The sequence below is a fragment of the Fringilla coelebs genome (genome assembly GCF_963513975.1).
Source record: "Fringilla coelebs genome assembly, chromosome: 1".
NCBI lineage: Eukaryota > Metazoa > Chordata > Aves > Passeriformes > Fringillidae > Fringilla > Fringilla coelebs.
The window spans coordinates 153,386,968-153,414,575 of record NC_140028.1 but is presented as its reverse complement, the minus strand read 5'-3'; the positions used below and the strand labels follow the sequence as shown (position 1 = coordinate 153,414,575).

At 41.5% G+C, this 27,608-nt stretch overlaps 1 protein-coding gene across 9 annotated transcripts in view; it reads right to left on the bottom strand.

Moving 5' to 3' along the window:
• Positions 1-1,368: 1,368 nt before the first annotated feature.
• The window catches only part of SMARCD3 (SWI/SNF related BAF chromatin remodeling complex subunit D3), a 75,872-nt gene continuing 49,632 nt past the window's right edge, over positions 1,369-27,608 (bottom strand). For 7 of the 9 annotated variants that reach the window (XM_084203966.1, XM_084203965.1, XM_084203962.1 and 4 more), the window contains 10 exons: positions 21,980-22,102; positions 20,181-20,276; positions 19,577-19,678; positions 17,930-18,091; positions 13,836-13,933; positions 9,960-10,091; positions 9,048-9,183; positions 6,874-6,996; positions 5,513-5,614; positions 1,369-5,415 (listed from right to left, as the gene is read on the bottom strand). In XM_084203966.1, the coding sequence (XP_084060092.1) occupies positions 5,362-5,415; positions 5,513-5,614; positions 6,874-6,996; positions 9,048-9,183; positions 9,960-10,091; positions 13,836-13,933; positions 17,930-18,091; positions 19,577-19,678; positions 20,181-20,276; positions 21,980-22,102 (1,128 nt within the window). In that variant the 3' untranslated portion in view covers positions 1,369-5,361. The remainder of the gene's footprint in view (positions 5,416-5,512; positions 5,615-6,873; positions 6,997-9,047; positions 9,184-9,959; positions 10,092-13,835; positions 13,934-17,929; positions 18,092-19,576; positions 19,679-20,180; positions 20,277-21,979; positions 22,103-27,608) is intronic. The other 2 variants (XM_084203968.1, XM_084203964.1) reach the window with 1 other exon arrangement.

The following is a 27,608-nucleotide window of genomic DNA, read 5'->3' as shown; positions in this document are numbered from 1 at the left end:
TTTGCCTGGGACCCCGCCACAGCAACTCCCGCCCTCCTCGATCGCCACCGCGACCCTCGCCCGCCCCTGCCGCAGCCGGGACCCGCGACCGCCGCTCCAGCAGCCCCGCCCGGCCCCGCCGGTGTCACCGCGCCCGCCGCTCCCGGGCCGCTCCCGGGGCTCAGCGTCACTGCGGCGCCGAGCGCCCGGCCTCTCTCAGCCCTCACACGGAGAGCGCGAAGGTTTAGGGCATTGAGAGCATTGAGGGAGCAAATGCCAGACCAGAATAAATCCTAAACAAGTTGCAAGATTTCTTCAAAATTCCTCTCCAACCATTCTTACATGAAAGTCTATGATTTTTGCACTTTCTTCTGGAAAAATGAAATTATTCCTCAGCTGTGGAGTGGTCCCAGTCCAGTCTGAGCACTAGAGGAAAAAACATCTGCTCCCTGCGTGCCAGGAAGAGGTCTTTCTAGGTCAAAGAACTGAAAAAGACTTGGTGTATTGCATTTTTTTTTTCCTGGAATAAGAGCACAGGCAGACACTGCTTGTCAGGACACACTGCACTCCCCCCTCCACACACAATCCTGGGCCATGTTGTTTTCTCCAGGAGAAATTAAGGAATTTCTCCTGGCAGTTTGGAGATTATGTTATCACAAATGAAAGAAAGTAAAGAAGAAATATTCCCGGTAAGTGCCCTTGGGACCTTCTGGGCTGAATTTGGAAGAGGACATTCATTCCCTGTAGTGCAAACACACAGCAACCTCCAACACAAAGCAAAGATGTCAAGCGAGGTCTGAAAGCACCAGTTTGACAAACCTCATTGTCATTCTTTTTTTTCAGTGACTTCTGCAATCAAACTCCAAAGCTGAAAACCACAACTATCCCCTGTGCTCCATCCAGCCACTCTGGAACAAAACGATATTCCCTGCCAAAATGACAATGGACCAGGGGAGGGGTCTCCTCTTCAGAAGCTCCTGGCCTGATCTGGAACTACAATGACATATTACACATAGTAGAAGAAACTCCGTTTGATTTTTTAATTTAAGCAGAACCTAGGGAGAAGTGCTATAGAAGTGGTATCCACCTGTTTGCTACCACAGTGGACATGGTGACTCTGTAGGTCCTGCACCACCTCTCAGCATCCAAGCTTTAGCTCTAGACTGTCCAGGAGAGGAGCCAGATCTCTCCAATGGAAAGGATTTCTCACTTATTGAGTATGGAAATGGCTGAAGGTGGAATCTAGTGAAAAAAGGAATTCACAATGTTTGCATGTCTTTGTGTGCATTCACAGGTGAAGAGAAATCCAAACACTAGAGATCATGAGCAGGAGCAGAAAGAAACCAAGGTACCGGTCTTCATTAGGACACATAAGGTTAGTGCATGAGATACAAAGAAACAAAGTATTTATTGTTAAAAGCTCTTTCAGGAATCACTCAGCATCATACAATAGATATGGTGGCTACAGAGTAGAGGGAGGCTCTCTCTCCCTTCCCCCTATTCTTTATACACGTATTTGCTCACTCTCACAAACCCACTGTTGTATTTTTTCAATGGAGTTCTTCTCTTCAATGAATTAGGAAAAGATGTTTATAACATAGGATCTGGCAGAGCAGATACATCCTATTAAACAACAGAGCAGTTACAGAAAGGAGACTGCTTTCTTTCGGAAAAAAAGAGCCTTCTTTCCCTCCTTATGTCTTTGCATTGCCTTAAAAGAGTTCTCCACAAAAAACCACACAAAACCAACAACCCCCAAATACCTGATTAGCATTTTGGCAAAATTAGGTGCCCTAGGATATACACCAATATTGATTTATATACTAATATTTTCACCTGGCTTCCACAGGGTAAGTTCTAAACAATGTGGTGTAAAAAACCTGTTAGCCGAGACAATGTCTGCACTACAGCTACCAACCCTGCTGTGCTAACAACTGAATCCCTGCTGGTCACAGTGAACACGCTTTGACAGTGTGCCTCAAATTTATTTGCAAAATTTTTGGTTCTGTCCTTGTCCCCCACTTCCCAGGCTACACACCGACTGAGACTGTCTCTCCCACGAGTTCTGTGTGTTTGCAAACACACAAAAAATGCAGACTCACGTGGGCTGTGCTATTTCCCAGAGTACTTTGCATGTTATCTTGTGCTGTGTCTTTCTGGTGCTTCAGTGGCACTCTGCTCCATTTTTTAATTTCCTTTCTCACTGTTGTATTCTTCTCTTTATTCCACAACTGAACATTTGCTTCCCCTTCAATCTGTAAGAAACATTTGATCTGATTCCTGCCTCATGGCCAACAACCCAGAAGACTAAAAACACCTGTTTCTAACCTGCCACGTCAACACTTCTGCTCCAAGATATATTTCCCTCCTACTGGTACTCCAGAATTCCATTGAAGCCTTTCCTAGTTTGACACCATATTTTATAACAATCTAAATTATCATCTATACATGAACTATGGCTATGCACAGAATGGTTTTTTGCAGCATGCATAGATTTGCATTGTATAGCGGCAACTGAAGACCCCAATATGTCTCCTCGTCACCTTCCATACACACAAAAAAACAGCCATCCTGAATTTAAAATAAGTTCCTCATTCACAGTCTGCCATAATTACCTGCCTCTTCAGTGCCACTACCTTTCATTTTTGATGATCAAGCAACACTTGGTCTAGTTGCTTCCATTATTTATCTTCAAATAAAGTTTTTCTTTGTTCCACAAATAAGTAAGCTCTTAATTGCACCTATGGAACAAAGGACAAAATTTTTCTCTCTCTGATTCAGTAAAAGATCTGAACAGCACCTGAACACAGGAAAAAGGCCTTAGAATCTCAAACCCCAGTTTGACCAAAGGACAGACATATGACAGCTAGTCCTAAGGCTCACTGGTGGTGACCAGTCTTTTTTTATAGACAGTGAAATATAAGAATTTAGATTCTGGACTGCAATCTCCAGTGCCATCTTCAGTGGCTGATTCATGCACACACCCATTTCAGTACAACGCTGCTGCTTGACAGAGCTTTAGCATTCAGCGATGCAGTTGTGAACACTGGCACCAACACCACATCAGTTTTAATTTGCTCTGAAAGAGACTTGGAACCAGATCCATCCAATTAATTCTAGAGAGGCTCTAAAACCAGGCAGGAGTCCAGTTGTCAGCTGTGGCAAATGGGTGGTATTGCTCTCAAATATCTTCCACTTCAGCGGAAAGGCTCTCAAACCCCAGAATGTCCCTGGCAGACATTCTGCAGGCATCTATCTCAGTCCTGTGCCCTTCTCAAATCCTTGTGCATTTTCCTCTGCATTTCTTATTCCTGTAGACTGAACATACCCCTGATTGTAGCTGCTCTGTTTGCCACGTACAGACAAGAGTTTTGTACACTGAGCAGCATGCACACAACAGCATAACAAACATGGAAGCACAGTAGCAGATGATCCCCACTGTTTTCTCCTCGTAATGCTTGCTTGTAGTCCAATTAGCGGAGTCCTAAATGAAACGTTTCAAGTCCATGACTGTGGCAGCCTCACAGTCCCTCAGTATAAGCAGTTTAAGACTGCAGGATTTCACATTTTACTGTGAAAAGAGGCGTTAGCACAAGAGGGAAAAATGCCAAATCAAGCCATTCCCAGTAAAAGGCCTCAGACAATGAGGTAATTTTTCTCACACCAACAGGTTTTTTGGGAGAGTACTGCGTCACATAAATTCAATCAAAAGTAAATTTTCCAAGACATCTCTTAACACAATGGATGGACGAAAAGCTATGGCACTATTAATGTGAAAACAAAGATATTAAATAAAGGGTTAAGGAGAAGACTATCTCTTCTGTGACTGAAGAGAATGAACTTTTAAGTTAAACTAAGAGAGAAATTGGCAAAGACAGCAGAAAACACAACACTAGAGAAAAAATGCATTTATTCAGAAGAGCTGTCTTCCTTCCACATGTGAATTTGATGCTCTTTCCAAGGAAGTGTAAGAATGGAGGTGAAAAGGAGTAACCTAGAGGAGGATTTTGAGTGCCACATCAAATGGACAGTTATACTTCGGCAGCTGCTTTTTGGACTAGAAATTATATTGGGCCTTTATTACAGCTCATCTGTGCCCTACAAAAAATGAGGAGGGGAAGGATTTAAGGAAGATGTCCCTGCTCCCAAGTAATTGTTCTATAAATTCCCATTATCTGAATTTGTCATACATTTACAAAGAAGATGATTTCCATGGGATATATTCCCTGTGCTATTTAAGGCTGATATGCTTTATAACTCAACAGCATCCAAAATAACCAGCACGTATCATGTATGGGGGAGCAAAATAATTCATTGTAAGAGGCAGTTCACCTATGATCAAAATGTGAGACCAATCCAGGGACTCTGTTAACATCTTGAAGTAAAGAAAAAACTACCATGTGACATTAAGTTAAGCTTCTTGGATTCTACACCAAGAATTAGGAAGTTCTTTTCAGTGATGAACCCTACAGGCACACAGAGAAACATTTAAATAATCTGGTATTTTACATATATACTTATTGTTAATATCTGCTGCGTTAAAGGCAGGCATCAGCAAAGCACCATTACGCTATTTTAGTTTTCTTAGAACGCCTGATTTGTTGCTAATACCACTGATATTAAGGATGCATAAGAAGCTCTTATCCCAGGAAGTATTCTCTTTCTCTCAGTACAGTGTACAGATCATACCCATCTAGTGATATGTGATTCAATCTACCTTTCACTGCTGGGACAGGGGGAAGAGAAATTATTTGCATCTGCAGAAGAGATGGCCTGACTATATGTCTTTCTTCCAGACGGGCTCTGCATTCCAGGATGCAAATGCTCCTAGTTTGTTCTTTCAGATGGTGAGATAGCTTCTTGCATTGGTCCGGCTGAAATAAAAACTCTATTCAGGAATATAAAGCATCCCACAGCTATAAGAAAGACTATCTTGTCTAATTCCAGATAAGTAACTGTTTGAGACTCTTGGGTACCATAGGGTAAGAACTGCATTTATTTCTCTAAATCTGTAGTCTCCTAGAACACCTATCTCAACCTCCACCATCGGTGCCACCCATGATTCTAAGCATAGCCCATAAGGATTTGCTGTGTAGTGTCTACCTTTCCACTAAAACTTAACAATGTGCGTTGATGAGTGAACCTTTAGTCTTCTTTCACACTGACACTTGTATGGTGCTGTCTCTGGCTTGGAATGGTTTGAGACACCCGTCCTGGGCAAGATTTTCAAGGGTCACTCTAAAGCTGGTGCTCTGACTGGTGTGTTGACGGCACGTTCTCATCCAGTCAGGAAGCAGGTCCATGTGTAACAGTGAGCTAAGTAACACTGAGAAGTCCACTGGTTTGGTGGTCATGATGCCAATGGAATCTTGTGAGCAGTACTTATGTGTTACGCACTCCCAAAGATTGTTCCAATTCCTGTCGGCGCTGTTGGATCTGAAAGAAAAAGACACACTGTACAGTTTAGCAGATTACATTGCTCAGTGGCAAGAGATGCATTTATAAGTCAGCGGTGTGGATATTTCTTTCGTACCTTGCAGTAGAAATATCTGCTCACAGCTTCTTGAGACCATGGCTCATGATAAAATTCAGCTCTGCGCTCTTCCTCTGGGTTTCCAACCACATCAGTCATCACCTGTGACAGAAATAAAACCATTTTTCACCATAGCTCTTCCACCTCACAGAGAAACTTTCAGATTTACCCAGAGTGAAAATTTATCTACATTACACATAAGAATGGTCAGAACCGTTCTCAAAGCCCAAAGAAAATGGACAATGTGTGCTTACTGCCAAACGGGATCATAGAACGACCAAATGGTTTGTGTTGGAAGGGACCTTTAAGCTCATCTCATTCCACCCCCCTGCTATATGGGCAGGGACACCTTCCACTAGATCAGGTGCTCCAAGCCCTGTCCAATCTCCCTCCAGGGATAGGGCAGCAGAGGGTTGGAACCATTCTGCAAGAAATAGAATTTGATGACTTTGTCTCCAGCATCACAGAATCACAAGTAAATATAGTTATTGGTATATTTTGCAAAGCAATGTTGTGGAATCACAACTCTGATGCCAGCAGAACCTTAATAAAAAAGGCTCTTATGGGACTAGTTCTCAGTCAGGGAAAACTGAACAACTATTCCATGTATCTAGGTAGAGAAGCTCCACAACACCTTTGTTTTTAGGTCCCTCAAGTAGAGGTCAGCTTTATTTAAACATGCTTTCAGACACCTGTCCCCTTTGAATACAACATAAATAGTAATAACCATAATCTTAAGAGTAGATTTTGGGAAGACTATTCAGTTAACAGTAGGCATTTATATGAGAAAGACACAATGATTTTATTAAAATAATTTCATGGATTCAATAATATAACTGATTTTGAGGCATGTCAGTTAAAGACAGAAAATGTGAAACTATGAGGAACAAATTATTAATTTTTGCTGGTAAACAACTGAACTTCTTTACATTTGATTTCTTGCATATCTCAATGATAAGCTCAAGGACAGCTGATAAGATTAAATTATGAACCAACACCCAAACTGTGTTCTCATACTATACAGTGCTCCTGCTGAGTTTTACACAGCTTTGAATTTACAGAATACATCAACAAAGCCCTGCATTTCAAACTTACTGTCTGGCCACAAATTGACCTACCACTCCCATGAAACACCACTGTTCCACTGGAACTGGAATACAATCTGAACTATCTTGCCTCCAACCTAATCTTTCCGTTCCTAAACTATCTTTCCTATCTACTCTGGGATTTCAGTACTTCACTCATGGTCTGTCTTCCACCAATCATCCATCCTAGACATTTGGCTATACACTCTATGTACATTTAGATAAAATTCTTCCATTCTGGTTCCACTATTCACTCTTTTTCAAATCTTATCTCACCTTAAGATCCCTGCTTTGGGACCGGAGAAGGTCTTGGATGTATCCTTTGGGATCCTTGGAGAAACTCAACATAAAATCACGTTGTATTTTTAGCTGATTTATGGATTCAATTGTCTCATGAATCTGACAGAAAAAAAACCAAAGAAAATATTCTTTAATTTCTCCCATGCTCCGGTGACCATCAGGTCAGCTCTGTTACTGTCCTGGTAATGTACAAAGGTGGCAATTCTACACCACAGACTTGTGCAGCCCTTTCTAGGGCTTTTTCAATTCAAAAAGCAGCAACTTAACTGCAATCCTGCCACTGCATTTTGGTTTCACTTGTACTTCTGCAATACAAGTATGTTCAGGATTCTCCTTCACGTCCTGCACTGAACTCCTGCATGGCATGTAGAACTAAGCCATGTCACTGCACAACGTCATAATTTCCTGTGTAGAATCACTCTGCCTGCCAAGACTGGTATCTTTGCTACATAAATACGCAGTTAAGCAGTGCCCAGTGCAAGAAAGCAGTTATTCCTCTGGTTACCATCATGATCACATCTTTGATATCCTACTGTAATCCTTAAAAATTCTAGCAGTTTCTTGATCAAGTCCATGTCAAATGACTAGCCATGGCTTCTAGATTTTTCTTAAGAGAAAGCCTGTAAAAGTCACGATGGCTGCAAAAAGAAGAGCGTGAACAATAAGAAATCAGGAGTACGGAAGGTTTATCGAAAATTATTCATATCTTTAGAAATATTATGGCAGAAATATTAACTAGTGGGGAAGAATGAAGACTGAAGAGGAGTCAAGGTCCTATAACGGATAATCATCAAGTACAAACGGGAGGACATTTCATGAGCCATTTGCACACAGACACACACAAAAGCAAACTTTTGCTGCCCTGTTCCTCTAACATTCTAGTCTGAAATAGTAACCCTATCTAGTTTAGTTTCATGTATTCATCTCTTTTGCCAAAACAGCTAAGGTGACCAAGCACATGGGAGAAAATAATCATCCCCTGATCTGGTTATGCCAACAAGGCCACTAGTGTAGCTAGTTCATGGTATGTTAAGAGAAGAGAGCTGCTGTCAACTTCAAATCATTTCTTCTTTGGGAAAACGCAGTAGTTGTGCAGAGTGAACTCCACTGGCATGTGCCAAATTCCCAGGAGGAGACTCCATGGCAGCACAGCAATGCTGTGCACAGAGGGACACAGGAGCAGCCTGTGCCCATTCACCCAGCAGTGACTTCAGTGACTTCGCTGATCACAGCTTGCCCTCTGCTGTAGCAAATATTCAAAAACAAGGTGACACAGACAGGGGAAAAGGTGAGTGGGATTGGAAACAGAATAACCCTATGCATGCTGCTTGCAAGCTTATATAGGCTGGGAGCCAACTGACTGAGCAGCTGAAAAGGACCATCCTCAAGAGCCATGACAGCAAAGACACTGCAACAGTTACCAGAATCCATTGCATTGCTGGTGCCCTGACGCCCTTTAAAACTGCATGAAGACCAGAGTTTAAAACATTTGTTTGTATTAGCAGTGAACAAAGAGAACTTGGGCCTTGCTCTGAGAAGGCATTTTTGTTTATCCCTTACCAATCCAAATCAGCCATTGATACATGCCAGAACTGGCTAACAGCCCCTAGGACACGAATCCCTAAAACAGCCTGCAAAACCCACCACTGCCTTAGAGAGATATTATTAGTTGAAGTGGACATGGTCCTCTTCCACTGACACTTAGACCTGCCAAAGTGGTCCAAGTGATTTTCCTGCCATGCATGCTTCATATTTCCACCTAACGCAGAGAGCCATTCTGCAGTTATGAACTCATGCCTGAGTGTGAGATTGTCCTAGCTTTCGCTTAGTGATTTAACAAGATATCATGACCTCTCAATAAAAAGTTAATCATACAGTTCAGCTGGTTCTCAAGCATCAGGGGACTTGGTACACTACCTGTGAAACTCTGTCATCTCTGCAACCATGTTAGGCCTTGGATCAAATCCTAACTGGGAATGCCATTCACCCTGATGTATTCACACTGCGTTTGGCTTATTCATCCCTTGAAAGCACATGCCTTTAACAAGTCCCCATCTCACAACATTACTGTTTGACACATGACACCAAACACATGTGAAGCTACACAATGAGTATATGTACCATGGGATACTTTACTCTTGAGCTAGTACCTTGTTATCCAATGCTGTTATCTCCTGTTGGTTAGCTGTTGAGAGAAGAAAACTACTCATCTGGCCCTTTAATGGGTCTTCAACTTCTACATCTATGTCATAACAAGCCGTCTTCTTCTGATCGTTGGGGTCAACACTATGGAGAGTATAACACAAGATCATGAGAACTGCCATAATGAATCAGAATTAATTTCCTAATTAATGCCGTGAAAAAAGTGTAAGAACAGGGTATCTTTATATACTTTCCTATTCTAGTATATTCTCTCATCTTTTATCAGTCAGATTTAAAAGACTTTTGAGCTGGAGCTTTTGCCCAGACCATCAAATTTAATTTCTAACATCCTCCTGAGACTTGTTACTCTAAATACCAGTATCATTCTTTGGCTTGTCCTGTCCTAAATTTATCTTTAGTTTGCCAACTTTTAGACTTAACATTTACTTTATTGTTAGACTAAAGTTTCTTAACAAGAAAACAGTCTTCGGTGCAGTAGTTCAGACTTCAGTCACTGTCACTTGCAATATAAATATGCTGGCTTCTCAACCCTACCTGACAAACGTGTGGGTGGTGTGCATCTGCAGTAGGTAGCAAAAAAAATTTGCTCAGGATCTAATTGAGCTTGACTGACTTGGGGGAGCAGAAGGACTTCCAGGGATGGAATTGCATCAGGAGTGTTGTAAGCAGGTGGAGGAAGGTGATCTTTCTCTACTCTCAAGACCAATGAGGACACACCTCTAGTACTGTGCTCAGTGCTGGGCTCTCCAGGGCAAGAGATATAGGGTGCTACTGGAGAGAATTCTGCAAAGGTCTGTGAAGATGATTAAGGCATTAAAGCACCTCATAGCTGAGGAAAGGCTGAGAGGTCTGGGACTATTCAGCCTAGAAAAAAGAAGGCTGGTGGGGAGGGAACTTACCAAATCTTGAAGGGAGGGTTAAAGAAGGTAAGAGCCAGGATCTTTTCAGTGGTACCCAGTGACAGGACAAGAGGCAGTTGTGCAAACTGAGACACAGGAGGCTCCTTCTGATCACCAGGAAACACATTTTTACTGTAAGGGTGACCAAGCAATAGCACAAGTTGCAGTAAGACCCTCAAAGCCCATCTGCCTTTCCCCCAGCCCAGTCTCCCACGTTGGAGACACTCCAAAGCCATCTGGACATGGCTGTGGCCAACCTGCTACAGGTGGCTCTGCTTGAGCAGGAGAGGGCATTTGACCAGATCATTTCCAGAAGTCCCTTCCAACCGCAAGCATTCTGAGAATCTGTGATGCTGTGGTTGCCAGTAAGAAGATGAGCGGCAGAAGGAAAGCTAAAGAAAAGCCCAGGTCTGGGTCCGGTTCTGCTGCTCACGTTGAAAGCCACAGAGAAGGCTCCACGTTGTCTCTGGCTCTGCTGCTCCTGGCTGAGTCCTGCCCTCAGGCCTCCCAGAGCCCCGAGCCCAGGGCAGCCAGGGCAGCAGGGCTGGGCAGAGGGACCCTGACAGGCTGCACAAACAGGACAGCACTTCAGCACGGTGAAGCTCAGCACGGGAAAAGCTCTGCTCCTGGGATGGAACCACACCGGGCATGGGGACAGGTGGGCATCGGTGGGTAGAAAACAGGTTGGCAGGAGAGGACTTGGGGGCCCTGAGGAACAGACAGCAAGTGCAGAAGGAGTCTGAGGGGTAAGGCAGCCACAGCAAAGGTCAGCTGCAAAAGGGGCTGCACAGCACAGGTTTTGCCATCAAGCCCAGCAAAGAGGCTCTTCCTTGCTACTCCACGCTGGTGAAACTGGATCTGGACTGGTGGGCTCAGGACCACAAAGATGTGACACCCTGGAGCAAGGCCTGCAGCGGACACTGGGGGCTGGAGCACAGACCTGCCAGGAGAAGCTGCAAGAGCTTCTCCAGCCTGGACAAGAAAAGGGAAAAGGAGATTGCCTGGGACAGTGCAATGGCCATGTGGGCTGGTGAAGCACAGACAGGGCCAGCCTCCCCTTGGAGGTGCATGAGATTACGGTGAGAGGCAACAGAAATTCACTGCAGCATGGGCAATTCACTCCCCATAAGAGACTGGTTTCTAGAAAATCATGATGGTAGTCAAAAAGGGGGATGCCAGAGATAATCTGTTTGTACTAGAACAACATTGGAGAGCTATGCTTTGCATTCTGCTTGTGTTTTTAATGTGTGTCCAAGTGTGGAAGATGTCTCACTTCTTTGCAGAAATTGAAATCCCACAGAGGTTATTCTTTTTACCTCTGATTCTAGGTGTGTCAGCTGCTGTGTCTCCACTTCTAAACTCCACTTCTGAGCTCCACTTGAGCTCAGGTAAGATTTGACTTCAACCAGAATCTCTACTTTATGTCTACTTCAACCCCATTGCATTGTTTCTTCTTTTTCTTCAAAAAGGAAGGTTGTTGATGCCCAGAGAGTGATTTACAATAATATTATAATTTCTAGAATGAGTTTATAATACTTCACATTTTTGTCCCTGTGCATATCCTCTAAAACTAGAATGAATAATTGTGATCTACTTGATCTTCCTGTAAAAGGCAGGCCTGAGGATTTATCTGAATTACAAGCACATATATTTACAATCACTAGTGATGAAAAATTCCCTGTAGTAGTGCGCTGGTTTGGGCTGGGATAGAGTTAATCTTCTCCATAGTAGCTGGTATGGGGCTGTTTTGTGAATTTGTGCTGGAAATGATTGGTCACAGAGATATTTTCGTTATTGCTGATCATTGTGTGCAGCCTGTCGAGACCTCTTCAGCTCCTTCCTGAGGAGGCTGGAGTGCACAAGGAGTTGGGAAGTGACACAGCTGGGACAGCTCACCACAACTGACCAAAGGGATGTTCCAAACCATGTGGCGCCATACTGAGCAGTAAACTGGGGCAGGGGTTCACTGCTCAGGGTCTTGCTGAGCATCAGTCACTTGGTGGTGAGCAACAGTTTTCATCTGTACCACTTGTAGCGTTGGATTTTGTTCATCACCACCACCACCACCACCGTCATCATCATCACACTGTCTCTCTCTCCCTTTTACCTTTTCAACGCTTCCCCCTGCCCTCCTGGAGAGTGAACAAGTGGATGGATTAAGATTGGATTAAACCAGGACACACTGAAGATTGGATCAAACCAGGACAGGCAGTTGGCATACTGTTTCAGTGGCTGATTACATTCACTCTAAGAAACTGAATGCAGAGTGACAGGGCAGAGCATTTGTGAGACCCTGTTTTAAGCTTGGTTGGACCAGGCCCTCAAGTATCCGGGACAGACTTTGAACCTAAGTTTGGATGGAGGAGCTCTCAATGAATACCAGTAATCCCTCCTACAGTAAATTATTCTGTGACTTTATGTGTCTAAAAATTACTTACTTTCTTTAAATTCAGTGACAGATTTCCAGATTTACTTTAGCTTAGTCCAACACTGTAAAGACTTCACTGCAAAAGTACTACCTGTTCCCAGGAAATGAGTTCTTCCTTTGTCCACACTGTTATGTCAGTACCATTTAAGGTTGTCAGGTGCTGCGTGGTGCACACAGCGTATCAGAGAACGCTGCTAGACACAAAGCTGTAGCTTTGTGACATACACCTGTTCTTTAGCTGGCACCTGACAAAAAACACTCCTTCCAGTACCTTTTTGTCACCTGTCTGCCCCAGAAACATAATCATCAGTTCCTTGTTATTTTTCTCTAAGCAATCTCTATCTCTGAGGACCTTAGCTTTTTTGTAGTCCACCAGACAGGTCACTGAGTTGTACCCAATGACAGTACGTACACAGCTCTCAATCTGCATGGCCACCAAGCTGCTTTTTCATTACTCTGTTTCATACATTCAAATGAATCTAAAAGCAAGCTTTATTTTCATAGCCTATGTAATATTTAAAGTATATTACAAATTTAAAATAAAGAGCCCAATTTTAAGCAAATTCAGAAACATTTGCTTAAAAATAGATTGTATTATTTTATATATTGCAATGTGTAATATATAATATATTGTAATATATTCTGTAGGAAATCAAATCAGTAACCTAAGTAATAATAACTTTGAAACACCCAGAATCAGAGTTTTCACCCTGACCACAAAGAAACTTGGAAAGGATTGAAATATCTGAACAGCAAAGCTGCAATCCCCAGAAGTATCTTTATCCCCCTCCTCCATGTATACAGCTGTCACTTAGAAAGGCACATGCTGGGAGAGCCTGAGAGAGCTGAAAGTTGTCTTTCATCTGCTATGCCAGGAAGACATGTGTTTTGACAAGGATGCGAGATCTCAGTATCTTGGTGACAATGACCTCCTCTGAATCCAGACACTCTTTGGTGTTAATCTCTGGAAATCTCTTGACTGCTCGGCATTCTCAGGATAAGACTAAGAGTCAAGGAGCTGACCCAATCCCAACAAAGCATGCGTGGACTGGCCCTGCATGTGAAATCATAATGCTGTTGTACATTTTACATAATATATCAGTGATTAGAATGATTGCCCATGATGGACAACACCTCATTTCAATTTCTTTTTTATCTCTTTATGGGTTCAAACTTTCATTCCGCTATTCCTAGGAAAAATCCAACCAATGCTATTCTTGTAAATATAAAAGCTGTTTTTCATACTCCTAGAAAACTGATACCGTGCTAGTGAAAATAATTCAGAATTATACAAACTAGGACGACACATAGAATGAACGCACAATGAAGGTATTCATCCTGAAGTTATAAAACCTGGATTTTGGTCCCTACAGCTACTGCAGCTCTTTCTGTACTTTATCTAGTGAGTGTTTTGCACAGGACAGTGCTGAGCTGACCAACCTGCTTACCTGATGATGTGGTTTATCACTATCGGGTCTGGCGGCAGCAGTAGGTTAGTGAGTCTCTGGGGAATTTCAGAAAACTTTAGCCGTGGACAGTCAAAGATCTGGAACAAAATAAACAACAAATTCTGTTTGCCCAAAGCCTATCTTGTAGTTAAATGAGAAAGTAAGCAATCTGCAGCTCACAAGGAACTGAGGCAATTACAGAAGGTGGTTTTCAAAGCTGTAATTCAGGTTCCTTGCACAGGTTAAATTTTTGGTCAATTCTGTCCCTGCACTTTCATCTAGGCTTCCAGACATACCCATCAGGTCATGACAATTTCAGGTGTCTTACTTTTGGTTTAGCTGCTGGAGAGAACAGGACCCTTCACTAGGACATGAGGATCAACTGTATCAATGATGGGAGAGAAGCAAATACTCTCTCTGTTACTGAAGGTTTACAGCAGCATTTTGTAAAGAAAATGATTGATTTTTTTTCAGAGAGAAAAACACAGAGAAAAAACAAAACAAAACAAAAAACCAGAGAAAACACAAAACCAGTTTGCCTCTTTTTCCCTTGGGAATGTTTCCTGCAATATTTTGTGCTAAAGAAAAATACAAGAAAACATTTCTGAATTTTAAAACCATTTGCAATTTGTGAGTTTTTCAGAATTACAGAAAAATAAAGTCAATGGGATATTATTTATTTTTAACCAAAGCCTGAACAGCCTCTTGGGAGGGATCCACCCCTTTCCAAACAATGGTTTATGGTTACTTTCTCTTTACTATGGTCCTGAAGCTAAACAGAATTACAGACACATAGAATATCCTGGGCGGGAAGGGACTGACAAGGGTTATTGAGTTCAGCTCCTGGCTCTGCACAGGACAACCCCAGAAATCACACAATGAATTTCTGCTGAATTCAGGGGGAAAAAAATCTGGAAAGGGTTAAAAGCTGTAGAGTTTGGAAATTTTCTGTGAGCAATGGAAGTGCATTGACACAAATACAGAAACAACACTCTTTACACCTGGAGTTTTCAGAAATATAATTATTACAGCCTTTGTTTCCTTACTGTGATTTTTAATGCTCTGAACAAAAAGACTTTTCTCTAAAGATACTCCATTTAAACTGATGTTAAAAACCACATATATAAAAACTATATATTAACATTTGCCTTAAAATGTGCCCTTGTGTGGAGGCAATTTTTAAAAATATTCAAGCCTAGGCAAATGCCTCTTAGGAAAACTATTTTCACCTGACAGTAGAGATACACTACTCATAGTATTGTATCTATAAACAGAAATATCCTTTGCTGCTCCAGAGACAAAGGATGCAGGCAGAATTGAAAATAAAGGATTCTCAGGTTGTAGAACAGACATACAAAGTCAGATGCTCTGGCTCCTCAGTTAGGGTAGCTTTTGAAATTCAGTTTTTTCACGTGAGTGAATTTGGCAGCAGAAATACCTGGGAGCCAGCTCTAGAAACCATTTGCAAGGTTCTATTGCTTTTGAAATACCTTTGAACATTTTTTCTTGCTTTTGCTTGTAACAGAGTGGATTTCAAATTTCCCTGCTAAAAAACAGAAAAGGATCTGTCTTCATCAACTCTAAAAGCTGTGTTGGACTTGTCTGCATCCAGGAATTCAGACAGCTAGTTTCTGAAGAACAAGGAAGTAACAAAACTTACTGAGTCCGCAGCTCACTCCTTACTTGAGTCCTGAACTCTGACACTTGATAGAGATGACTGTGGAATTCCCACCCACAATCTCTCTACACCGAGCTCCATGCCATCTGCTCTCATCATGGCTCAACACTCATGTCAAACTCCTAACACGGATACACGCCCGAGTGAAAGGAGTTTTAAGAAGGGAAAAGGGATCAGGGACACGTGTTAGTGAGAGGAGGATGGGAGACTGGAAACTAAGGGCAGGTGGAATTTTCCTAAAGCTTCTCACATTCCTGCCTAACTGGAGTTAGTGGTCTAAACTAAGTTAGGCTCTGAAAGCCTCTCTGGCTACAGTCATCCTGGTGGGTCAGGATTATCATTCAGTGATAATTCTTTACTCTGTACTGTCTCATGCCCATAGATATAAGCTCAACACAGCAGGGTGGGATTCAGAAAAGCTGGCATGCCAAATGAGAAGACCAGTATGAGATAGGGAATACCAGGGACACTGGTGCATTGTGTACTGCTCCCCTGAATAATATACATACTTCCAGCCAGGACAATGCTTTTCTTTCCAGGAGTTATGTGGCTAAAACTATAGAATCTACAGAAATATTATCAGACTGGAAGGCATTACTAACCCAATTCCTTTGCCTTCCATCTATCAACCTGAGAGTATTAGAGTGAAAAACAAAACAAAACAAAAACAAAAAAAAAAACTCATCATGAAATATTTCATTTAGTGTAAGGGGATTCAGATTCCTAAGTAGTAGTGTCAGTCTTGAAAGTAAGATCACCTAATTAGGACAATTTTGCCAGAGACCTAAGAAAACAGAAACACTCAAAACAATCCCATTTATAATTTAAATCAGTGCAAGCAATGAATTGTTATTAAACTATTCCAGATTAGCCAGCTCTTGCAGGGTGTGAAATTCAGTCTTCTAGAAAAGCAATCAGCTACTTCCCAACTCTCTCATTTAACTCATCTTCTGAGGATGAGAAGACAATTGTCAGGCGTCATAGCATTCCTGCAGAGTTTTAAGACAAAGGAGACCTGAGAGCAAATAAGTCTCTAGTGAGATGCATGAGGAGAAGATAACTTCAACAACTTCTTATTCTAACAAAGTTCTTAAACCGAAAGTTAAAATAAATAAAACTGATAAGGCTCTTCTGCTTACTAAAAATAAGATATGTACATCTGTACAGGGTCACACAAAGGATCTGCTGCAAATCTACCATACTATCCTGCCCTTGGTAGGGGCCAAAAGTGGATACTAAAGGGAAAATGTAATAACAGGAGAAACATTTACTGGTTCTTCCCCCTCAAAAAACTCTCCCAGCTTCAACAGCTTTGCATTTAAAACAGCCCAAGATTTTTCATCCATTGGTTTGTCACTTTTGAAACCTACACACACTTTTAGCATTTGCAATGTTCTATTGCAAGGAGTTTTGAAGTTTAAATATGCTTGAGTCCTTTTGTTTGTTTTCAATTTGCTACCTGCCAGTTTTACTTGATGGACTGCAATTATTGACCAAAATATAAAAAAACTACTCCTTTTTCACCTTTTTCTTTCTGCTCATGATTTTTCAAATGTTTTTCACCTTCACCTTCCCATTTCCTCTTTGGGCTGGCAGAAACAAAACTCAGTCTAAATTTGCTAGAGATAAATAAAGAAAAGAAATCAAACAATCTAATCAAGAGAGCAAACAGAACTGTCATTTTGTCAAAAATTCTTACGTAGTTTTAATATGGAGCTTTCACTATTTTTGAAAAAGAATGCATGCTGTAATCCTCAAAAAACCAAAATCCAAACAAACAAGAGAGTGACTATATAATCACAATCACTTTGGTTCTATATTCCTAAAAACACCCATGATTCTCACAATTATTTTGTTGCATTTTGTAGTTTCAAATGTGCAGAGGTATCTTTAAATTTACTTCAAGCATTGGCTACTTTGAACTATTGTAGGGCAAATTAATAACAGAAAATAAAAAATTAAAAAGAAAACCAGGACACAAGTTTCATCACAACATTTACTTTCATTGGTTCCTAAAACATTATTCATTCATTCCAACTGCCAGTATTTTCCTTACATAGAAGTATGTCACACACCCTACTTTCAATTACTTTCAAAGTCAGTCATGTGAGCCTGAAAAACAAAGCCAGGTAAGACAGTGATAGGTCTGTTAACTTGACCTTTCAAAAAAACCCCATAATCATATTTACAGAAAGGGTGGAGATGCTTTTATGTGGCCTTCTTGGTTTTGACAATACTGGCACATGGAGAGGGTGTTAATGATATTAGTTGTAGTGGCTGCTGAAAGCCATTCAGTACTGAGGATACAGCAAATCATCAAGGGAAAATAGAAATCAGTGATTTTCATTCATCCCAAATTTGTGGCTGGGTGTTAGAGTTTGCTTCTAAAGAGCTACTGCATCCAAAAAAGAGTTACCTGCTGGAAGTACTTGTCGCAGTTAATGTATTCCTTATCGTGGGAGTCCTGCAGCTTGTTTGTTTTGATGTACTGCCAGAGAGCCTGGATGATGGCTGAGCGTGTCTGCGTGTGGATCCCCAGCAGGCGGGCCAGCCGCGGGTCCAGCTTGAACTGGGGAGGCTGGAACAGAGAGCCAAGGAGGTGGCAGCACAGAGGAAAGCAGACAGATATGCAAGTATGAAGTTTCAGTTTTAATTCTCGGGGTTCCTCAGGAGAAGTATCCCATTCAGTGGCAGAGATTGCAAAAATACAAGTTTGTATTTCTGTGTCCCACCATTGGTGCTCTGGAAGAAGGACCTTGTACCTGTGCCGTGCACACAGACTACCTGTAGCACATGCTTCAAATAATAAAAACTTGCACAAAGACTCAGGAAGAATTTTCCCTTTCAACACTGATGCAAAACTTGACTTCTGGGAATGAGAGAAGAAAAAGAACAGCCCTTCCTCTGAACTGGAAGTCAACCACAGAGAGAGAGAAGGAAGGCAGGATGATGCTGTCTCACGTCAACACACTGTCTTGGAACTCTGTTCAGGCATAAACCGTTCTGGTGCACGCCAAAAAATTTACCCAACTACAAACCAGTCAATAGATTTTATTTCTATTCAACTTCTATTCAACTTCCCTGTTCTCCACCTCTTGCAACATAAACTCCTTGGATAATCTGGAATTGGATACTTCTTCAAGTGTGTACTCATACTCTAGTATTCACCACATTAATAAGCAAGGATTACTCTGATGGGTGTCAGGTCACCCAAAGCTAGCTTTATAACAAATCAGGACCTAAGAACAAAAGAACATCTATTTAAGAGCATAAATTTATAATAATGCTGAGCATAACAAACATCATTATATTGTCTTAATAACAAAAATTCTTGCTGCCTGTATCAGTATTTCAGTTAGCCCATATGCTCCCTAAAATAACAAAATTTTCTCTCTGTTGACATAAAATGGAGTGCCTATATCCCCACTGAGATGCTATTTGCCTGGAGGCAAAAGAAGGTGGCAGAGAACAAGTTCTTAAAGGTACATCATCAAAATGCATCTGAGCCTGAACTGTCATTGAAAAGGGGGATCCCATCTACTTGCAGCAGAGCGAGTTTAACAGTTAACAGTTCCCTTAGGACAGCAACATCTCTTCCAGGGACGGTTTCAGTCAGATTAGTGAGCTCCACAACTGCAGTATCCATCGTTTGTGCCAAGGTAAGGCTGCCACAGCTACACAGCTAGTTCAGATATCACTAGCAAAAGCTTCTTCTCTGAATTTTTTTTTAAAGAACCAAATGCGTAACTTGCGTGCAACTTCTCTGACTATTCTCTAAGAAGCTAGAGGAGGAAATGCATATTTTTTCAGCAGATTGGCAATAAAAATACTAATTATCATAATGCCAAGACCAATATTTTGCTAGACTATATTAGAAACTCACTTGATTTGTCGCCTTTAAATTTTAAATAATCCTTCTGTTTGGTATCATTCTAACTTCAATGGACCATGTGACACTGCAAGTACAAGTATATTGGGCTTTGAGCTGTGCGACAAGACGAATTTGCTCTGTTGCACTGGGTCCCAGTGGCTGTAGGTTCCAGGCTAAAAGCGCCACACTGACCTGGTAGTCCAACATGAGGAGTAATGTGCATCGCACGCTGACATCCCCAGGTCTCTTTACCTGGAAGCCATCCGTTTCCTGGGTCGTGGGAGTTCTGTGCCACTAACAAAGGGAAAAACAAAATTGTTGGTCTTTTTTTCACTGATGTCCATGGAGGTGCATCTTGCACAGCATACCATACCAGAATCAGACAAGTGCAAGCTTTCTGAAGATCTGGCAATCTAAAAAAGAGTCTAAAAAAGATAACAACAAAACAAAACCACGTCACCCCCCCACCTCCACCCTCCCAGTCATTTCAATTCAGCTTTAGTGCAGAATCTCCTCTGCTGTTAACATACTTTACTTGTTAGGAGAAATGTGCACAATATTTTCATCTTTTCATGCATTCTGTTCTAAGATGTGCACTCCAGCACTAAATCATCTATGTTTTTAGCGTAGATTACTTTAGCAAACATTCTTAAGAATAATGGAATTTTGAAAACTTTGAAAATACTTTAAATGAGATAATGAATGCAAAGTCCCTTAAACAAGGGAAGCAACAGGCGGCAGGTGTTTATGTGTGCCAGTAACTGGTTTGTACACAAATGGTGCACAGCCTTCTCACCTCCACAAGATGATTGTCAGGTCCATAAAGATCTTTGTCCAGTTCAATAACCAAACTCTTAAAAAAAGATGAAAACTTCCGTTTCTGTTTGCTGAGCTGTACAAGCAAAAGAACCAGACATGTATAAGGCTTCATTTATTAGCTTGTGTCCTAGACTTCTCGGTCTGTCTTGAACATTAAATCCCATGTAAGCCACAAGTGTGATCAATCTAATTGAGTTCTCCCTCTGACAAACACAGGGTAAGATGCAAAAATCTCAACAGCAGTGTAACAGTGTAAGTTTTAGGGAAGATTTCCTTGACTCTTAATGCTATTGAAAAGGACTGGCTTGTAAGGTGAACATGGCATCCATAATAAAGGTCCAGAGAATGGCCATGAAAATTATCTCAGAACTGGAGCACCTCTCCTGTGAGGACAGTCTGAGACAGCTGGGGTTGTTCAGCCCAGAGAAACACAGGTTGCAGGGAGTATTTAAAGGGGCCTTGTAAGAAAGATCAAGGGAGACTTTTTACCAAGATCTGTAGTGACAGGGCTGGACTGGTCTTAAGAAGGACATTTTTTACGCAGAGGGTGGTGAGGCACAGGTTGCCCACAGAAGGTGTGGCTGCCCTATCCCTGAAAGTGTTCCAGGCCAGGCTGGATGGGGCTTTGAGCAACATGGGCTAGCGGAAGGTGTCTCTGTCCAGGGCAGTGAGATGGAATGAGATGGTCTTAAAGATCCCTTCCAACCCAAACCATTCTATAATCCTAAGTCCTCTGTATACCTTTCTTTTTAACAGTCTGGGTTTTTTTTTTTGCTCAATGCTAATTTCTTGGTCTGATTTATCAGATTACAGTAAATTTTGCAGACTGTCATACACTAAGCAAAACTATTTCCTTTTAAGCTTTTTATTTTCATTTAATTATGAGTATTTTTTGTTCAGTGCACAGCTCATATTGTCTATGTTAAAAATTAGAAGGTCTGTGATTACCTGATTCTCCACAGAATACAGGCCACAGGATTCCAATTTATTTCTTTCTATTTAATGCAGATAATATTTTATTTAAAAATGCTGGTAATTGAAAAGCTAAATTGCTCCAGTCAAGAATCTCTTTCTTTATTGAAATTTATGCTCTAATTTCTAAACTGAAGCTAACTTCAATTCCCAGATGCTGCACTTTGTCACTACTTCCTCCTCCAGCAAGACTCTGATTCATGTACAGTTACCTCCAGACAGACTGAAAGCCTTGCCCTCTCCATGCATGCATGCTCTCCATCTGTTTAGCCTATAAATGCTAACTTGTGAAGTCTATTCAAATAGATGGATGCCTTTATTAGGAAAGTCCACCTTCCCCAAGGACAGCTAAGGGGAGGTTTCTGAGAACTTCGTAATGTTAAAATGTTTCTTCCATCCTTGCTCTAACCATTCATACATTGTGTTGTACCCCCTAAGAATATGAAGTACTGCCTTCTCCTCGTTGTCCTGCTCTTCACAAGATGCAATGTCCACTGTAGGCCAGAATTGCCACACCTGCTGTAACCTGAACCCTGCCATCTCTTTAAAGGGATTAATCTCAGCCCTCTTCTCTCCACTTCCTCCTACCTATCCTCTCCTTATGTCTGCCTCATTTTCTGCGGCACTCTTCAATATTCCCATTAGGGCCTTATCCCTCCCTTGGGTTGGGCACAGTGCCTTCCCAGCAGCAACAAGTCAACACTGCCATTCAGACATGTCTTGTCTCAGCTGATGTCCCCAGAAAAACCTACCACCCCAAAGGACAATCTTTATAGGCCCCAGTGAAGCAGAGGTAAGTCATACATCATCCAGGAGCTTCCCCTCCACGCGCAGCTCCCACGAAGCAATGCTGCCATCAGAATCGTCAGCGTCCGATTTTGCAGGGTTAAATGTGTTGGAGATGTAAAGTCTCAGTTTCCGCTTTTGCTGTTATGCACATAGACAAGGGAAAAGTACATATTCAGTTTAAGTTCAGGATCTGAGGAAGCTGCAGGAAAGGTGAAAATTACACATTTAATAGGGAATCTCCATGTTTTGTACAGCTGTACCTGTTGTATTAGAATTTAAGATTCTGTTACATGTATGAAAATACATTGAAGAGCTGAATCGAAAAATTCCTTTCAAAAACCCTTGGCTATACAAACATGCTGAAATTCACTGTAAATGGAGGAAGACAGGAGATTGCCATGCCTAAGAAGTGATACATGCTACACTTCTAGATTAGATATCTGAGAAATCATTGTGAGTAAAGCATGATATTATGTCCTTTCTGGCTTCGACCTAGCTAGATTGCTAAAATTCAGCTGCAACTCTAGTGCAACACAAATGTCTTTCATAGTTGCATAGCTCAGATTTGTAAATGGCAGTCACAAATACAGGTCATGCTGCAAACTACCTGCCGGGCACACCTCTGCCCATCTGCATTCTGCCATCATGCAGCATCTGGTAACAATCCTCCTGCAGACACACCTGAACACACCAACACACACACACACCCCCCTGTCTTACCCTCCTCTTCACCCCACCTGCCTTCACCCCGAGCAAACAGGCTGCAGCTCTAGCTTGCTGGGAGACCTGAGTGAAGGAAGGCACCCTGCTTCTTCCCTAACCCAGGTGCTCAAGTATGTCAGAGATACAATTATGCTAATACATTGTCATTTTTACAGCCCACCTGAAGTTTCCCAGTCACTGTAGTGACTTGTGGCTGTGTCATCTCTCACAGCCCTTCCCTCCATGCATCATGTGGAAAACCCAGCTATTAAGTCTGATGCATGGATTCCAGAAAAGATTGTTACCAAAAATTACTTTGGGACTCTAATCTCCAATACCTATGTAGAAGACAATGTCAAAAAGGCTACAGTTGTCAAGTTAATGCCAACAAAACAACATAAGAAAGGAGCAATCTTGTAAAGCTTATACACACATAGGAGAGAACGAAGTTACATACAGCAGATTATACAGCATAATCTGGCACAGAGGAATGAGGAAGGCAGAGATGTATGGCTGAAGAGGAGCAGGAAAATTACTACATTTTGCCAAATCTGGAGAAGACAGTGACAGAGAGGTTTGACAGAAATGCGGTGTCAACAGTATGCTCTGACAGGGAAGTGCCATCAGTGCAGAAAATGACAGATTTACACAGGTAAAAACAGGCAGATTAGCAGAAAAATGTTCTTGTGAATCCATGTTTTCTCCATCTTTTCCCACCGGATTTCTGTTGCCAAAGTGCTATTTCATAATATAATTATTTTAATGACCCCAAATCTCTATTTAGTGTGGTGGATTTGTGAAGGATTTCACATTTCTAAACTCAAAACTCTTCAAATTACCCTGGACAATTTATGCACCATTCCTAAATTTTATCTCTACCTGGATTACTTGCAGAACTGTACCTACATACACAAGCAGGCTTTTACTTAACAGACACCTAGTGTCAGCAGCACCACTGGCTCCTTGTAAGAGCTACCTGGGAATGGTTCTGCTCCCAGACATTTTGGGAGGCTGTCTCCTCTTCCAGGTCCAGGAACTAGACAATGGCTCTTGAACTTGCCCTACACACCCTTATTACCAACAGTAATTTAAAGAAAATAAATTTAGACATCCCTAGCAAGATTTCAGAACTGTGGCTCTAGAGCCAGGAACAGTTACTTTGGACCCTTAATCTCTTTCTCATCTGCTGTGACTATTCTCCTGGCATCTGATTCAAACTACCAGTGAGCAAGCAAGACCCTTAGCAGGGACCTAAGAGTACAAGTATGAATCCTATCTGAAGGGATTTATCCAGTAACAACTCCAGCATGCACAGCCATACTGCTATCATAAGGATGTCCAGTCTTGGAAAACACCAGTTCAGAGATGAGATACAGTCAAAACTGAGCTCAAGAAAGAAAGACACCAAGATGGTGCTGGGTCAGGCTTTAGAGTACAGGCCATAAAGTCTTTTCAGTTGCTGGTACACACCAAAAATCACTGCATTTGGTTCACTCACAGTATCCCTATGTTCCACAATAATGTCAAGTTCATATCCAGAAGGCTTTCAGAATGAGAGAAGGAACACCTTCTTCCATCTCCAGCTGAGCAACTCCATCTCATCCAGGGAGGAAATGATAACATTTATGAGCAACTTGATTGCTTTGCAGCTTAAATAAAGCAGTGGCAAGAAGTGACTGCCCTTCAATAAATTCTGTAAATTTCTTAGCCATGTGCTTTATCACACTGACCTAAAATCTGTCCTCCTCTCTATACAGTGGATTCTCAGAGAACAGAAGAGCAAGCAACCAAAGGACTCTCAGTAGCTGGGAGCAAAAACTAAAGAGAAGACTTACTGCCTTAGGGCAAAAAGAAAGCATCACATTTAATCTCTTCAGACACACCACAACTTTACCACCCAAAAAGGCAAAGCTAAGCAGGGGGAACTTCACAGAGACTTGATCAACTTTGTGAATCAAATAATCTCTTGTCCAAAAATCACTTGATCTCCTTGTTCTCTTACAGTAAGACACTGATCTTTCACTCGGCTTACGCAAAAGGAACTTTAAATACCAGTCATATTAAAATGAAAAGTCTTCCCCTAAACCCATTGTATTCCACTTACAATTTCTCCTTGAGAAAACGAAAAGGAAAGAAGTAACCATATATAACAGATGAGTGGTCATGTCAACAATGAACTCCTGCCAAGTTCTCAGCACAACTGCTGGGCGAGCTCACATGAAATCAAACAGATGTGAATGGGAGGCTGACAGGAACGGTGGAGCAGCACGCATAAAGCCTGCTCTTTCTCTAAGTTCTCTGATGTCATCTTCACACAAATGAATACAGCTTTAAGTAATGAATACAGCTTTAAATGGGTGAAATGCTGGAAATCTGTCAAATCCTTCAGAAAACCTTCCCTGGTTTACAGTGTTACTTTTTTTTTTCCAGTTTCCATTAGCACTGAATCCCTAACGAGTAGAATCAGAAAGCAAGTATCTGATGATCCCACAATCTGTGTGCTCTCCCCCAGAAAAATCTCCATCAACTGCTGAAGTTAGTTTCCTTCAATGAACTCTCAGGCTGGACCCAAAACCTCCCAGACACTTCCAGGGAGGTTGTGCTTGGGATTTCAAACAAACAAACAAAGTTATTAGCAGAAAGTCTACTGCTGACTGACTCAAGAAAATCTGACTGCCAGTCTTGTAAGTAGTATTGTGTTAAGAGCTCTCTAAGTATATCTTAAGGGTGAATTTCTATGAACCTCAATATAGCATAAAAACCTCAAGCACAAAGCAGAGAAAAGATTAAAATCTGTGTTTCTGCCTTTGCATATACAGTAACTGTTTTCTGGTCTCACAGAAAAAAAACTTTTTAGAAAGCAAAATGAACAGTGGTAGCATGGAAACTAAAAATCAGGAGACATAAAAAACAATGACCACTGTCTGATCATTATAAAATACCCAAATTAAATGAAGAATGCCCTTATCAGAGCTAGAATATAGAGGCATCTCGCTCAGAGCAGCAGCAAGATATGCCAAAATTTGTAGAGGAAACAAAATTAGTTAGCTAACTCCTGGAAAAAAAAATGGACATGAACTTAAAAACGGCCAACCCAAAGCAGAAAAACCAGTGACTTGGTAGACTACACAAGTATAATGAATAATAAAAGGAATGAGACAGTATTTACTGAGTTCAAAATTGCACCGGCACATGAGAAACACTTATAAACAGTTCTATAAAAGCATAAACAACAACAACAAAACTCAAAAAAAGGTGAAGCAAACACTACAGAGGAATAAAATGGAAATTACTATGCACAGTAGTCTAAAAAATCACCTGTAGCAGCTTATTTCATAGTTGTATATTGTACTTTCTCAGGAGAGAATGAGGAGTTGTATAGCGACAGGTAATAAGAAGAAGTCAGGTGCACTGAAAAATTATTTTTCTACAGGAATTGGGAGGAATTAATTTTTTACCTGAGAAAAGAGAACATTAAAGAACCTGAAAGACATATTTAAAACACTGACTGATTAAAGGAGATAAGGTGTCCGCATTTTCCTTATCTCATAATGCAAAAAGCAAAGCACAGAATTATGCCACAAGACAAGTGTTCCAGAAAAAAACCCAAATTGCTTTCTGGCAACAATCCAATATCAATTCCTCAGTCATCTTAAAACCTGAAAGTGGGGAAAAAAATCTCAATTCACGAAACCAGGAAGAGAGACACTATGATAGTGTTCTGATGCTACTACTTGTTTTTCACCTAAAAATGGAGAACCTGGAAGCAGATAATTTAATTTGGGAACTGCAACTATACACATATCTGGTAAACTGAATGTCTCACACCAGTTCACTGCAAAAGAGGGACAGTCCCTAGATGACAGTCTCTGGTTGGGTGAGACAAAAGCATTGTCTGTGGTGCCAGGACTTGGAGTAGGAGCCCTGCTCGTGTCATGGTCATTTTCAGTCAGAAGACCCTGGTTCAGGCTTTGGGATGAAAATCATCTCAGTCTTAAAATTATGCTTAAAGCGACAACTGTCTATCTCAGGGTTACACAATGGAGAGAAATAAGCATTTTTAGGGTGCTATTTATCTATATTATTTTAAACATCCACTTCTGTATGAGAAGAATTGTGCCCTAAACACCACTGTCTACACCAACTTAATCTCTCAGCTATGAAGGGAGCCGAGAGTGACTAGCTCACATATAAATGAATGAAATGGATATGTCTATACTTAGCCAAATAAATCCCACTCCCAAAGTCCACCATGGCCTTAAAGCTGCATAGATTTTCAGTAATTAATTCTTTAATGACACCTACTGGTCAGTTGAATGTATGGTTTTGTTTCCTTCAGGCAATGGAGCTTGCTATATCTAACAGCCCTGTCTGCCTGACTACCTCCTAAAAGTTCTTTCTGGAATTCTGACCATGTGGTCTTCCAGGAAGTCCAGAACAAGGATTCTTGCTAACACTGCTCTGCAGACAAGGAATTCTGAGACTCTCATGACAGACACAATCCAAGAATGCAGGACTGGCTGAAGAAGAGGAGAGTATGCAGCAGTGCCCAACCAGCAGAAAATGGCCAAGGCAGGATCTAAACTGGAAAAGCTGGCAGCTGAAGAGGGCTGCCGACAGCAGTCAAAGGAGCTGACAGGTGGGGAAGGCCATTTTGCCCTTCAACAGCCGCCCAAACCGCAGGGCTCCTCACTTCTTGAGCCACCCCACAGCTTTCATCTGGTTCAAGAGTGCAACTGTTCTCAGGAGATCCAAGTAGTATCAACGAGCCAAACACATTTTATGCACTGTCCTCACAAAAAAAAATGCTTTGACCACTTATCCCTAAAATTTCCGCACAATAGTTAGTCTTCAGACAGGAAAAAAACCCAGCCTGAGCAACACTAGACCATAAATCTGGGGTTCCCTACAATTGTTTCTAGCTACAGCTCAATCATCGTGA